Below are 16,337 nucleotides of genomic sequence, written 5' to 3' on the forward strand. Positions count from 1 at the left end.
CCAGTTTTTGCCTGATTTGACAACTGATATGCAGGTGGATCCAGGTTATTCTCTGGGGCTGTAGTGTCATAGTTGGGAAAAGGAATAGAGAGCTGGATCAGAGAAGAGAGTAGCTCCCAAATATGGGCAAAGTATATAAATATTGTAAACTGTAAACCCCATCAATTTGATCTGGGGCCCATATTTACCCTATACATTGCTTTTATGACATTATGAACATTTTAGTTGGTTTTTACTTAGCCATATACATGTTTTTTTCCCTTTTGTTGCCCTTGGTTTTTTTTCTTTTCTTTTTTTTTTATTGTTGTAGTTGCTATTATTGTTGTTATTGATTTTGTCATTGTTAGGACAGAGAATTGGAGAAAAGAGGGGAAGACAGAGGGCAAGAAAGATAGACACCTGCACACCTGCTTCACCTCCTGTGAAGCGACTCCACTGCAGGTGGGGAGCCGGGGGCTCGAACCGGGATCCTTACACCGGTCCTTGCACTTGGCGCCATGTGTGCTTAACCCGCTGTGCCGCTACTGCCTGATTCTTTCGATATGATTTTTATGAGTCCAGGAACAAGAGAGAGAGCTCACTAGGTAGAATGTGTTCCTTGCCAGTTGTGCAGCTAAGCCTCAAGCCTCAGCATTATGGAAGTGCTGTGAGGCTAGAGGGAGCTCTGGCACTGTGGTGTCTGAATGAAAAGCATTTCAGCATGAAGTACACAATGACGAAGTCCTGACTCAAAAAAAAGAAAAAGTCCTGTCATTCAGTTTAAATCATAGAAAATCTCTTGAGTAGATGAAAAATCATTTTTATAGGAAAAAGAACTCTAATGTGATGTTCACCATTTATATATTACCAATTTTTGCACACACCATGAAATCAAATGTTTACATTTTTATAAATGCCCTTTAAAAAATGTTGCTGTCTTATCTATTAATCTGATTTGAATTTTTGGTTTTTGTCTATAGAGATTTATTACCAGAATGGAAATTACTGCCTGTTCTGGTAGATGATACCCAGGTCAAAAGCCAGGTTCACAGAATGATAATAAAATTAACTACAGGCGCAAGGCACAAGGACCAGCATAGGATCCCGGTTCGAGCCCCCGGCTCCCCACCTGTAGGGGAATCCCTTCACAAGCAGTGAAGCAGGTCTACAGGTTTCTATCTTTCTCTCCCTCCTCTGTCTTCCTCTCCCCTCTCCATTTCTCTCTGTCCTATCCAACAATAAAGATATCAATAACTACAACAATGTTAAACAACAAGGGCAACAAAAGGGAAAATAAATAAATATTTAAAAAATAAAGTTAACTACAGCTAAATGTTAAGAGTTACTATGGGGGGTGGCATACCTAGTTAAGTGCACAAGTTACAGTGTGCAAGGACCCTGGTTTGAACCCCTGGTCCCTACCTGCAGGGGGAAAGCTTCACAAGTGGTGAAGCAGTGCTGCAAGTGTCTCTATGTCTCCTTCTCTATCTCCCCCTTCCTCTCAATTTCTGGCTGTCTCTGTCAAATAAATAAAAAGATTTTTTATTTTATTTATAAATTTTTATTTTAAAATTTATAAAATTTTATTTTATTTATAAATCTTTTTATAAAAAAAAAAGTTTCTATCAGAAACTACCATGTATTATCACAACTTTGCAGGTGATCTCTTTTATAGCATATATACTGAATATTCCCAAAATCATCAAAATTGAAATATTTTGTCTAGGAAACATACCAGTGTCTCTCACATGTATAAGTACTCATATTTTCTTTTTAGAACCTTTTGAAGACTGTTGTTAAAAAAAGTCAAGAATACAACATTTTTCAGTTGGAAAATTTGTATGCAGTAATCAGCCAGTGTATTTATCTACATCGCAGGGACTATGACAAAACAATACTTATTCAGGTAAATTAGTCTATGGAAGAAATGGGATGGGGGAAGAAATGGATTAACTTTAGGAAATTCTGTGGACTGTGGGTTATTTTTATTTATTTACTATTGGATAGAGACAAAGAAACATTGGGAGGGGAGACACCTGTAGCCCTGCATCACCATTTGTAAAGCTTTTTCCCCCTGTAGGGTCCTTAATAGTGTGTGTGCTTAACTAGGTGCACTGCCACCTGCCCCCATGGATTATTTCTGTATAAACTTTTGTCCTTTCTTTAAATCTAGTATTTCATTAACTTGTGTTTAGCTATCAGTTAACTGAAACATTTTTATCTGTGAAGAGACATAGTTTTTCTCTCATTATCTCCCCATTCCCTCTCAATTTCTCTCTGTTGCTATCTAAAATATAATTTAATTAAAGATATTCTTTAAAAAATATATAATGAGTTGTTGGAAAAATTATGATACATTTCTGGATTAAAAAATACATCGTGACTTTTTCAATAACTCAATAATTTAAGATAAATGCTTTTTGTGTCTTTAATCTTGTTTTTTAAGTATATCACTGGCTTGATTGTAGCTATTATAATTTAACATGAGTATATCTCAGATTTATTTCATAATTTAATGAAGTTACGTTAATCATCAGTTTATGAATACAGAACTAAATTTCTCTTTTTTAATCTGATATTTACATTAAAATATCCTGAAGATTGTTGGGGGGGTGGGAAGCTGTGGAGTAATATTTAACTTTTCCTGTATTGAAATGATTGTTTTTCCTTTATCTAGAAAATGGAGCAAGAGGTAGAAAACTTCAGTTGTTCCAGATCATGATGTCACGGTGGTGGATAGTTTTTATATACAGTTTTTATTTAATTCGTCTTTGTCATATCTTCATAATTGATGAAGGACATAACCCTGCATCTTTAGGAAGAATATGAAAATGTTAAATAAACTATTTAAATTTTCCCTGGTACTTATGTATATATGTAAAATACTGATAAATATTGAAAGTTTGATTAAACAAAGCATGGTAATAAGAGAATTACTATGGCCTAGTTAGTCAAAGTGTGGCCAGCTCTTAATAAAGTTATTTTGATGACTAATGTTTTATGTCACATAAGAATGAGTGACATTGACATTTTTGTTATGCACTTTTGATTTTATCCTTCCTAAAAGTTTATTTTATCTGTCTAGAAATTTAGCTATTATATTAAGTTTGCTATCACTTGTCTGTTTCAGTGCCCACCTACTGTTAACTTTCTCTGCCTTACTCTCACCTAGAAGTCAATGTTCAAGTCATGATGTGCTCTTAAGCAACTGGTTATACCAGAATTCTGTACTTGAATGCCAAAATTAATGCCTTGTACATGAATGTTTTTATAATTCTAATTTGGGTTAATAAAAGTTTTTAACACTTTGTTTACTTTTGTAATTATATACCCGACAAATATATTCATAACTACTTTGTTACACATCTTCTTAATAGCACGCTTTTATATTGAAAACTTTATATACTTCTAAATTTGTTTTTAAGTTACATAAATGCCTTTTATATACATGTATTTACAAATTTTGTATTAATGATACCAAAAATACTTTTCTTCTTAAAGCAATAAAATCATGCACTGCTAAGCATATTCTTTTTTTTTTTTTTAAGGTGATATTCTAGTGTACAAAATGGCTTCTGGGCAGCCAGGCAGTGATGCACCCATAAAGTGCACATATTTTGAAGCACAAGGGTCCCAGTTCGAGCCCCCAGCTCCCCATCTGCAAGAGGTTTACTTCATAAGCATGAATCAGGTCTACAGGTGTCTTTTTCTCTCCCTCCCTATCTCCCTCTTGCCTCTCAACTTCTCTCTATCCTGTCCACAACAATGGGGAAAATGACCTCCAGGAGCAGTGGCTTAGTAGTGCCAGAACCAAACCCCAGTAATAACCCTGGAAGCAAAAAAAAAAAAAAAAAGTTTCTGTTGACAGTTTGTTTGAAGAAGTTATCGGAGTATTTACATTTGATGGTCTGACACAATTCCAGAGTGGAGATGACCTTTATTGCTGCTTTATCTGCCTATTTAAAGCCTTTACAACTCAGTAATTCAGATATCTGGATACTATCTTATGTAATATATAAAGAAATACCAGTCACTAAAAACATTTAAGTAACACACACTCTTTTATTGAGGCTTATTAATCACTCTAGTGCATCTTTTCATCACTAGAATTTTTTTTTGTATTTATAGTCTATAATACATTTTCAAGGTAAATACTTAAATTTTGCTTATCATTTTTGTGTTCAGTATAAAAATCTGTTTTTGTCCTTTTGTTCAGAAAACTTTTTTTTCTTAGTGATTTAACAGTGGTTTACAAAGTTAAAATATTTCTGGGATGTAGTTTCATACATGATGTGTGTAGTTTCATACACATGATGTGTGTAAATCACCACACCCTCTGCCAAAGTCTGTGCTTCATCCCCAATAACCACTAGTTTTCACAAAGAACAAGGCACACTTTAGTTATAGTCTATTTTGCAAGTTAATTTGCTTTAATCATCCACATTCCACATATGAGCAAAACCATTCGGAAGCTGTTCCGTCACTTCTTATTTTTCATGTCACCTCAAGTTCTATCTGTTTTGTTTCAGATGACATAGTTTCACCTTTTTTGATTAAATGAGTTTACCATTGAAAATTCCACAATCACAGATGAGTGGCTGAGTAAGTTGTGGTCTATATACACAGTGGAATACTACTCTGTTGGGCGCCAGGTGTCAAGCGGCAACGCGGAGGAGAGAGAGAGGAGATCCACAGTGGAGCCGGAACACAATTCTTTATTCGCCGGGGTACCTCAGAGTTGGATGAGAGCGCAGCAGTTCGGGCCACATGGAGCTAGCCAAAATGGCCACCTACGCACAGCACCCTTCTATTCACCTATGTGAAAAACGGGCAAGAAAACGAGGGGCGGAAGAAGAAGGGCTTTTATGGGAGGCTAGAAAACAAGGCACTTGGGGATAGAATAATAGGAAGGAGGAGGAGTAACCAAAGTACTCCAGGGTAGAATAATAGCTCTCACAGGATGGGAAGGGGGAGGAGTAAACAAAGTGCTCCAACTATCTCAGGAATTGGCAATGCCCTGAGGGCACAACATGGCTGAACAAGGTGCTCCAAGAATGTCCCAACTCTTGGGAACTAGCAATAGCCTGAGGAGACAACATGGCAGATGTGACTGCACTACTCTGCTATTAAAAATGGTAAATTCGGGAGTCGGGCTGTAGCGCAGCGGGTTGAGCGCACGTGGCACAAAGCACAAGGACCGGCATAAGGATCCCGGTTCGAACCCCAGCTCCCCACCTGCAGGGGAGTTGCTTCACAGGCGGTGAAGCAGGTCTGCAGGTGTCTATCTTTCTCTCCTCCTCTCTGTCTTCCCCTCCTCTCTCCATTTCTCTCTGTCCTATCCAAGAACGACAACAGCAATAATAACTACAACAGTAAAAAACAAGGGCAACAAAAGGGAATAAATAAATAAATATTTAAAAAATAAAAAACAAAAAAAACGGTAAATTCACCTCCACCTCTTCTTGGATGGAGCTTGAAGGAATTTTGCTAAGTAAGATAAACTGGAAAGAGAAGGATGAATATGGGATCATCTCACTCATAGTAAAAGAACAGAAAGGAAAACAAAGCAGAACTTGGACGAGAGTTGGTGTATTGCACCAAAGTAAAGGACTCAGGTGGGAGGAGGATGGTTCAGATACTGGACCATGATGGCAGAGGAGGACCTAGGAGTGGTTAGATTGTTATGTGGAAAACTGAGAAGTGTTACACGTTACTACTCGACTTTTACTGTCAACTGTAAACCATTAATCAAATATATATATATATATATAATACATATATTCAGAAATACATACATCTGAAACCTAGTGGTTGAAAAGAGAGTTAACATACAAAGCCAAACAAATTGTTGACCAATCACCTACAGGCTGGAATAGTGCAGATGAAGAGTTGGGGGGGGGGGGTCTCGTTTTTTCTAAGATTTTATTTATTCAGGAGAAAGAAAGAACCAGATACTCTGGTACATGTGCTGCCGGGGATTGAACTCGGGACCTCATGATTGAGAATCCAGTGCTTTATTCACTGTGCCACCTCCCGAACCACGTGTGGTACACTTATTAGCAAACCTCAAAACAGATATAGACCAGGGTCCATGAGATAGGGCACATATACATGCACCCAGAAGTTAGGAGAAAACATATACCTTCGAAGCAAAAGTGCACGGTAGTTTACAGTGAGATACTGGAGTTGGGCGGTGATGCAGCAGGTTAAGCGCATGTGGCAAAAAGCGCAAGAACTGGTGTAAGGATCCCAGTTTGAACCCGACTCCCCACCTGTAGGGGAGTCCCTTCACAGGCGGTGAAGCAGGTCTGCAGGTGTTTATCTTTCTCTCCCCCTCTCTGTCTTCCCCTTCTCGCTCCATTTCTGTCTGTCCTATCCAACAACGATGACATCAAGAACAATAATAATAACTACAACAATAAAACAACAAGGGCGGGGGTTGGGCGGTGGTGCAGTGGGTTAAGCACATGTGGCACAAAGCGCAAGGACTGGCATAAGGATCCTGATTAGAGCCCCCAGCTCCCCACCTGCAGGGGAGTCGCTTCACAGGCGATGAAGCAGGTCTGCAGGTGTTTATCTTTCTCTCCCCCTCTCTGTCTTCCCCTCCTTTCTCTATTTCTCTCTGTCCTATCCAACAACGAACAGTATAACAATGGCAATGATAATAACCACAACAAGGCTACAACAACAAGGACATCAAAAAAGGGGGGAAAAATGGCCTCCAGGAGCGGTGGATTCATGGTGCAGGCACCAAGCCCAGCAATAACCCTATAAGGAAAAAAAAAAAAAGGGCAACAAAAGGGAAAACAAATAAATATTAAAAACTTTAATAATATTTAGATACTTTTCCCATATTTGGGAACTACTCTCTTCCCTGATCCAGCTTTCTGGTCCTTTTTCCAACTATGACACCATTCCCCCAGACAATAATTTAGGTCACCTGCATATTTGATGTTAGGCTCAGGCAAAAACTAGTTTTTGGGTCATGGGTCCCTTGGAATATACCTAAAATAGACTTACTAGCTTTTTCCAAAACGGAGACCCCAATATTCATCTACAATATTCCAGCCTTTAGGTTCATGATTAGTCAACAATTTGCTCTGCTTTATATCTTAACTGTTTTTCAGCCACCAGGCTCCAGATGCTACCATGATGTCAACAGGACTTCCCAGGGCAGACAACCCCACCAATGTGTCCTGGAACCCCACCTTCCTAGAGCCCTGCTCCACTAGGGAAAGAGAGACAGGCTGGGAGTATGGATCGACCTATATTAATGCCCATGTTCAGCAGGGAAGCAATTACAGAAGCCAGACCTTCCACCTTCTGCACCCCATCATGTCCCTGGGCCCATACTCCCAGAGGGTTAAAGAATAGGAAAGCTATCGGGAGGAAATGGGATATGGAGTTCCAGTGGTAGGAACTGTGTGGAATTGTACCCTTCTTATCCTATGGTCTTATCAGTGTTTCCATTTTATAAATAAAAACTTTAAAAAAGCACATCTTTTTTGGAGAGCAGAAAGTGGAAGGTCTGTTTTCTTTAATTGTTTCTCCACTGGACATGGGTGTTGGCAGGTTGATCCATACTCCCAGACTGTTTCTATCTTTCCCTAGTGGGGCAGGGCTCTGGGAAGGCAGAGTTCCAGAAAGCACTGTAAATTGCTTTTTTAAAAAAATATTTTATTTTATTTATTTATTCCCTTTTGTTGCCCTTGTTGTTTTATTGTTGTAGTTATTATTGTTGTTGTCGTCGTTGTTGAATAGGACAGAGAGAAATGGAGAGAGGAGGGGAAGACAGAGAGGAGAAGAGAAAGATAGACACCTGCAGACCTGCTTCACCGCCTGTGAAGCGACTCCCCTGCAGGTGGGGAGCCGGGGTTTGAACCGGGATCCTTATGCCGGTCCTTGTGCTTTGCGCCACCTGCGCTTAACCCGCTGCGCTACAGCCCGACTTCCAATTGCTTTTTTTTATTCAGTTAAAAACAGAGATAAATACCACATCACTACAGTGCTGTCGAGGTTCAAATCTGGGTCATATACATGGCAAGTTATGCGCCTTATCCAGTTGAGCTATCACTCCAGCCCAAATGTTTATTTGTTCATTTATTCATTCATTCATGATTTTTTGCTTCATGCTTACATGATTCCACCACTCCACTAGATCTTTTCTCTTTCTCTCTCTTTTCCAAACAGAGGGTGAGAGATGGGGAGGAAGACACCAAAGCACCCCTGCACCTCTTTTTTTTTTTCCTCCAGGGTTACCGCTGGGATTTGGTGCCTGCTCCACCAGTTTCCAATTAGACCCACTAAGAATCCTGAGAGAATGTAGCCTATTGTTGTAATCTATGAGGGTGGATCATAGCTCAGAAGGATAGTAGGTCTGCAGAGGCAAATGGTATTTAGGATAATCTATCCCTTTTGCTCTTTATCATCCACATTTTTCGTTTACCCAGGCAAAAAGTGTATATAATTAACATGAAGGGTACACAGAGTTCATCAGGTACTGGATCCTTGTGATGGTATCATATTCACACCTAAAGCCTAAAATGGTGTCACAGTCAGTCATCTTCCTACAAGGTGGTGGGGAAGCAGGAAAGGAAGGAGGGAGAGAATTTATAACATAGATGCAGGATGTGCAAAATAGTTGACCTGGACAGCTTTGCCTTGTACAATACCCAGGTTCCAGCCCTGCCTTCACCTCACTGGAGGAAGCTTTCTTCTCTATTTCTATGTTTGTGCTTCTCTCTATCTGAAAACTCAAAAGCATAGAAGCCCATACAATGGCAAATACAATGGTAGTATTTACCTCTGTATCTAATCACAAGGCCTGTGCTAGTCAGTGTTGCTTTGTTGTTTTGTTACTCACTACAAAGTTCCCTTTTCTTCCTCCTATGCCTCCCTAATAAGGACTCTTAGTGAGGAGTTGCTTCATCCTCCTCTTCATCCTGCAGAAATTAATTTTTAAAAAAATTATTTTTATTTTTTAAAAGTTTTTTTTTTAATTATCTTAATTTATTGGATAGAAACCGCCAGAAATCGAGAGGGTAGAGGGAGGTAGAGAGGGAGAGAGACAAAGAGACACCTGTAGCACTGCTTCACCACTTGTGAAGCTCTCCCCGCCCCCACAGGTGGGGACCAGGGTCTCAAACCTGGGTCCTTGTGCTCTGTAACATGCACTCAACCTGGTGCACCACACCCAACCCCCAAAACCTAAACTTTTGCTGACCTTCACTGCAGTTCTCCAACCACCACCACTATTGGAAGTGTACTGTAGAAAATCACAATGAATTCCCTGAATTGCAAACACTTTTCCTTGTGCACACACACCCTCCCCCTTTCCCTCATTGCTTCATCAGAATCAGTCTCCCTAATCAGTACGACAATCTCCTGCCTTTGAGTTTAGTGACACGAGGAGCTGAAAGTGGCTAATTAGGACCATGTTCTCTGGTGGAAATTTCCTTATTAAGCACTAAGAGCCTAATGTCTTTAATCTAAAAAGCTCAGGAATTGAAAGTAGACATCCCCCCCCCCCCAGTGCATTATTAAACGCAACGATAAGAGGGGAATACAAGTATCTCCTTTGCTTTCTCTGCTCATAGCATTTGGGGTATGAGGGAATGGGCAGGAAATGTTGACTGCTATTTCAAAAATAAATGGCATTCTGTTGATTTTTAGTAAAAAGATGTAATACACTCATTGCATTTTTATATTTTATTCTGTCTCCACAATATCTCTCAATTTCCTCCTTTAGCTCTCTCAACTCACAGTAGTTGCAAGAACTTCCTAGTTGGTATTGCTTCTCCTCCTGCCCCCTGTCATCATTTCTTTTATTATTATTATTATTTTTTTTAATATTTATTTATTTTCCCTTTTGTTGTCCTTGTTTTTTTTTTGTTGTCATAGTTATTATTGTAGTTGTTATTGATGTCGTCGTTGTTAGGACAGAGAGAAATGGAGAGAGGAGGGGAAGAGAGGGGGAGAGAAAGACAGATACCTGCAGACCTGCTTCATCGCTTGTGAAGTGACTCCCCTGCAGGTGGAGAGCTCAAACCAGGATCCTTATGCCCTGTCATCCTTTCTATAGACCAAGTTGTCTGTGTTCTAAGGGATGTTAGATATGATACATTATTTGCTCATAGCCTGCAAGACTTTCTCCACTGCAGATTCAGATTAGACTGCTTACTTCCCAACTTCACCTCCCAATTCTCTTAGCCCACAACACTACAGCTACACTATGTCTAGAATGCTTATCCTTCCACCAATTATGTCTTTCTTCAACTCCTCAAGTCTTAGCATAAGAGTTACTGTCTTCAGAAAGTTTTCTCAGGTTGGGCAGACAGCATAATGGTTATGCAAAAGGACTTTCATGCCTGAGACTCCAAAGTTCCATGTTCAATCCTCCACACCACCTTAAGCCAGAACTGAGCAGTGCTTTGGTCTCTCTCTCTCTCTGTCTCTCTCTCTCTGTCTCTCTCTGTCTCTCTCTCTTCCTACCCTCCATGAAATAAATAAAATATACTTTAAAAATTTCTTTATTGGGGAATTAGTGGTTTACAGTCGACAGTAAAATATAATAGTGTGTATAACATTTCTCAATCCCCCACTATGTCCTCCTTAAATATACTTTAATAAAAAGTTTTCTTGAGTAGGCAGGGGTAGATAGCATAATGGTTATGCAAAGAGGCTCTCATGCCTGAGGCTCCAAAGTCCCAGGTTCAATTCCCTGTACCACCATAAACCAGAGCTAAGCAGGGCTCTGGTAAATAAATAAATAATACAGTTAATGTGGGGCCAAGTAGTGGCCACTTGGGAGAACACAATGCTCAATTATCCCAGTTCAGACCCCTGATCCCCACCTGCAGGGGAGAAGCTTCATGAGTAGTGAAACAGTGCTGCAGGTGTCTCTTTTTCTCTCCCTCTCAAATATATGTATATTAACCAGAGCACTGCTCATCTCTGGCTTATGGTGGTGTGGGGGATTGAACCTGGGACTTTGGAACCTCAGGCATGAGAGTCTCTTTGCATAGCCATTATAATATCTACTCCCTCCCTCTTTCCCTCTCTATCTCAATTTCTTCTCAATTTCTGTCTCTGTACAAAATAAATAAATAAAATATTTTTTAAAAAATGTAAGATTAATGCAGAAAAAAGGAAGGATTGTGGTCTGGGAGGTGGCACAGTGGATAAAGTATTGGATTCTCAACCATGAGGTCCCAAGTTTGATCCCTGGCAGCACATGTACCAGAGTGATGTCTGGTTCTTTCTCTCCTCCTATCTCTCTCATGAATGAATGAATGAATGAATGAATGAATGAATGAGAAAAAAGGAAAGATCCTGACATTAACATTATGGTTTGACATGGGTTTTTTTGGCTTTTTTTTTTTCCAGGGAAACTAGGACTTTGGAGCCTTCGACATGAAAGTCTTTTTGTATAACTATTATGCTATCTTTCCTGCCTTTCTCAACTATTTTTTTAAATTTTTTAAATAATTTATTTCTTTATTGGGGAATTAATGCTTTACATTCAACAGTAAATACAATAGTTTGTACATGCATAACATTCCCCAGATTCCCATTTAACAATACAACCCCCACTATGTCATTCATCATCTTTCATGGACCTGTATTCTCCCCACCCACCCACCCCAGAATCTTTTACTTTGGTGTAATACTCCAATTTCATTTCAGGTTCGACTTGTGTTTTCTTTTCTAATCTTGTTTTTCAACTTCGGCCTGAGAGTGAGATCATCCCATATTCATCCTTCTGTTTCTGACTTATTTCACTCAACATGATTTTTTCAAGGTCCATCCAAGATCAGCTGAAAACAGTGAAGTCACCATTTTTTACAGCTGAGTAGTATTCCATTGTGTATATATACCACAACTTGCTCAGCCACTCATCTGTTGTTGGACACCTGGGTTGCTTCCAGGTTTTGGCTATTACAAATTATGCTGCCAAGAACATATGTGTACACAGATCTTTTTGGATGGATGTGTTGGGTTCCTTAGGATATATCCCGAGGAGAGGAATTGCAGGGTCAGAGGGTAGGTCCATTTCTAGCCTTCTGAGAGTTCTCCAGACTGTTCTCCACAGAGGTTGGACCAATTGACATTCCCAACAGCAGTGCAGGAGGGTTCCTTTGACCCCACACCCTCTCCAGCATTTGCTGCTGTTACCTTTTCTGATGTATGACATTCTCACAGGAGTGAAGTGGTATCTCATTGTTGTCTTTATTTGCATTTCTCTGACAATCAGAGACTTGGAGCATTTTTTCATGTGTTTCTTGGCCTTTTGGATCTCTTCTGTGGTGAATATTCTGTCCAAGTCCTCCCCCCATTTTTGGACTGGGTTATTTGTTGTCTTGTTGTTGAGTCTGGCAAGCTCTTTATATATGTTGGTTATTAAACTCTTATCTGATGTATGGCATGTAAAGATCTTCTCCCATTCTGTGAGGGGTCTCTTGGTTTGGGTAGTGGTTTCTTTTGCTGTGAAGAAGCTTTTTAATTAGATGTAGTCCCATAGGTTTATACTTGCCTTAGTCTTCTTTGTAATTGGATTCGTTTCATTGAAAATGTCTTTAAAATTTATGCGGAAAAAAGTTCAGCCAATATTTTCCTCTAAGTATCTGATAGTTTCTGGTCTAACATCCAAGTCCTTGATCCACTTGGAATTTACTTTTGTATTTAGTGAAATACAGTGATTCAGTTTCATTCTTTTTTTTTTATTTATTTATTTTTTTTTTTTATTTAAGAAAGGATTAATTAACAAAACCATAGGGTAGGAGGGGTACAACTCCACACAATTCCCACCACCCAATCTCCATATCCCACTCCCTCCCCCGATAGCTTTTCCATTCTCTATCCCTCTGGGAGCATGGACCCAGGGTCATTGAGGGTTGCAGAAGGTAGAAGGTCTGGCTTCTGTAATTGCTTCCTCGCTGAACATGGGCGTTGACTGGTCGGTCCATACTCCCAGTCTGCCTCTCTCTTTCCCTAGTAGGATGGGTCTCTGGGGAAGCTGAGCTCCAGGACACATTGGTGGTGTCTTCAATCGAGGGAAGTCTGGCCGGCATCCTGATGACACCTGGAACCTGGTGACTAAAAAGAGAGTTAACATACAAAGCCAAACAAATTGTTGAGCAATCATGGACCCAAAGCTTGGAAAAGTGGAGAGGAAGTATTAGGGAGGTACTCACTGCAAACTCTAGTATACTTCTGCTTTCTTACTTTGGTGGCATACTCCAAACTCAGTCAATTTCTGCTTTGTGTTTCTACTTCTTTTTTTTTTTACATGCATAACATTCCCCAGATTCCCATTTAGCAATACAACCCCCACTATTTCATTCATCATTTTTCATGGACCTGTATTCTCCCCACCCACCCACCCACCCACCCCAGAGTCTTTTACTTTGGTGTAATACTCCAATTCCATTTCAGGTTCGACTTGTGTTTTCTTTTCTAATCTTGTTTTTCAACTTCGGCCTGAGAGTGAGATCATCCCATATTCATCCTTCTGTTTCTGACTTATTTCACTCAACATGATTTTTTCAAGGTCCATCCAAGATCGGCTGAAAACGGTGAAGTCACCATTTTTTACAGCTGAGTAGTATTCCATTGTGTATATATACCACAACTTGCTCAGCCACTCATCTGTTGTTGGACACCTGGGTTGCTTCCAGGTTTTGGCTATTACAAATTGTGCTGCCAAGAACATATGTGTACACAGATCTTTTTGGATGGATGTGTTGGGTTCCTTAGGATATATCCCCAGGAGGGGAATTGCAGGGTCATAGGGTAGGTCCATTTCTAGCCTTCTGACAGTTCTCCAGACTGTTCTCCACAGAGGTTGGACCAATTGACATTCCCACCAGCAGTGCAGGAGGGTTCCTTTGACCCCACACCCTCTCCAGCATTTGCTGCTGTTACCTTTTCTGATGTGTGACATTCTCACAGGAGTGAAGTGGTATCTCATTGTTGTCTTGATTTGCATTTCTCTGACAATCAGAGACTTGGAGCATTTTTTCATGTGTTTCTCGGCCTTTTGGATCTCTTCTGTGGTGAATATTCTGTCCAAGTCCTCCCCCCATTTTTGGATGGGGTTATTTGTTGTCTTGTTGTTGAGTCTGGTAAGCTCTTTATATATGTTGGTTATTAAACTCTTATCTGATGTATGGCATGTAAAGATCTTCTCCCATTCTGTGAGGGGTCTCTGATTCAGTTTCATTCTTCTGCATGTTTCAACCCATTGTTTCCAACACCATTTGTTGAAGAGACTGCTTTCCCCATGTAATAGTCTGGGCCCCTTTGTCAAAGATTAGATGTCCATAGGTACGGGGCCTCATTTCTGGGCTCTCAATTCTATTCCACTGGTCAGTGTGTCTGTTCATGTTCCAGTACCAAGCAGTTTTGATGACAATGGCCCTATAATACAGTTTGAAATCTGGGAGTGTGATGCCTCCGGTTCTGTTCTTTTTTCTCAAGATTGTTTTGGCAATTCTAGGTCTTTTCTGGTTCCAGATAAACATTTGTAGCATTTTTTCTATTCTCCTAAAAAATGTGCTTGGGATCTTGATGGGATAGCATTAAATTTGTAGATGGCTCTGGGTAATATATTCATTTTGATGATTTTAATTCTACCAACCCATGAACATGGAATATCTTTCCACTTCTTTGTGTCTTTTTCAATTTCTTTGAGTAGTGACTCATAATTTTCAGTATACAAGTCTTTCACTTCTTTGGTTAGGTTTACTCCTAGATATTTTATAGTTTTTGTTGCTATAGAAAAAGGAACTGATTTCTGGATTTCAATTTCTTCTAATTTAGTGTTTGCATAGAGGAATGCCACTGACTTTTGAATGTTAATTTTATAGCCTGACACATTACTGTATTGCCTGATGATTTCCAAAAGCTTCTTGCTGGATTCCTTAGGTTTTTCCATGTATACTATCATGTCATCTGCAAATAAGGAGAGTTTGACTTCTTCTATTCCAATCTGTATGCCTTTAATTCCTTGCTCCTGCCTGATTGCTATGGCAAGAACTTCCAACACTATGTTGAATAGTAATAGTGATAGTGGGCAGCCCTGTCTAGTACCTGATCTGAGGGGAAATGCTTCCAGTTTTTCACCATTGAGTATGATGTTGGCTGTAAGTTTGCTATATATAGACTCCACTATCTTCAGGAATTTTCCATCTATTCCCATTTTTTGTAGTGTTTTGATCATAAAGGGATGTTGTATTTTGTCAAAGGCTTTCTCTGCATCTATTGATATGACCATGTGGTTTTTGGTCTTGCTTTTGTTGATGTGGTGGATCACATTGATTGACTTACGTATATTAAACCAACCTTGCATGCCTGGGATAAACCCCACTTGGTCATGATGAACAGTCTTTTTGATATACTGCTGTATCCGGTTGGCTAGAATTTTGTTCAATATTTTCGCATCTATGTTCATCAGAGATATTGGTCTGTAGTTTTCTTTTTTGGTTGTGTCCCTGTCTGCTTTTGGTATCAGGGTGATGTTGGCTTCATAGAAGCTGGCAGGGAGTATTCCAGTGTCTTCAATTTTCTGAAGACTTTTAAAAGTAGAGGTATTAGTTCTTCTTTGAAGGTTTTGTAGAATTCATTTGTAAAACCATCTGGTCCAGGACTTTTATTTTGGGGGTGATTTTTGATAACTGTTTCAATTTCATTAGCTGTGATGGGCCTGTTCATGTTACCCGCTTCCTCTTTACTTAGTTTTGGAAGTTGGTAGTTATCTAGGAAATCATTCATTTCTTCCAGGTTCTCTAGCTTGGTGGCATATAGTTGTTCATAGAAGCCTCGCATGATATGTTGAATTTCTGCAATGTCTGTTGTGATATCTCCTCTTTCATTTACTATCCGATTTATTTGGGTCTTCTCCCTTTTTTGTTTTGTGAGTCTGGCTAAAGGTTTGTCGATTTTGTTCACTCTTTCGAAGAACCAGCATTTACTTTCATTGATCTTTTGTATGGTTTTCCTATTCTCAATGTTATTTATTTCTGCCCTAACTTTAGTGATTTCTGTCCTTCTGGTTGCTTTAGGATTCCTTTGTTGTTCTTCTTCTAGGTCTTTAAGATGTGCAATCAGGCTGTTTATTTGTGCCTTTTCTTGTTTCCTAATGTGTGCTTGTATAGCTATGAACTTCCCTCTTAGGACTGCTTTAGCTGTGTCCCAAATATTTTGATAGCTTGTGTCTTCATTTTCATTGAACTCTCGAAACATTTTGATTTCTTCCTTGATTTCCTCTTTGACCCAGAAGTTGTTAAGAAGTGTACTGTTGAGCTTCCACATTTTGGGACTGTTACTAATCTTTTGTTGATTGTTAAGTGTTAGTTTCA

General features: G+C 39.5%; 1 protein-coding gene across 3 annotated transcripts in view; it reads left to right on the forward strand.

Moving 5' to 3' along the window:
- The window catches only part of ATAD2 (ATPase family AAA domain containing 2), a 94,860-nt gene extending 91,571 nt beyond the window's left edge, over positions 1-3,289 (forward strand). For 2 of the 3 annotated variants that reach the window (XM_060195467.1, XM_060195481.1), the window contains 2 exons: positions 1,757-1,885; positions 2,657-3,289. In XM_060195467.1, the coding sequence (XP_060051450.1) occupies positions 1,757-1,885; positions 2,657-2,701 (174 nt within the window). In that variant the 3' untranslated portion in view covers positions 2,702-3,289. The remainder of the gene's footprint in view (positions 1-1,756; positions 1,886-2,656) is intronic. The other variant, XM_060195474.1, reaches the window with a different exon arrangement.
- The last annotated feature ends 13,048 nt before the right edge of the window (positions 3,290-16,337 follow it).

The sequence above is a fragment of the Erinaceus europaeus genome, chromosome 1, assembly GCF_950295315.1.
Source record: "Erinaceus europaeus chromosome 1, mEriEur2.1, whole genome shotgun sequence".
Lineage (NCBI taxonomy): Eukaryota > Metazoa > Chordata > Mammalia > Eulipotyphla > Erinaceidae > Erinaceus > Erinaceus europaeus.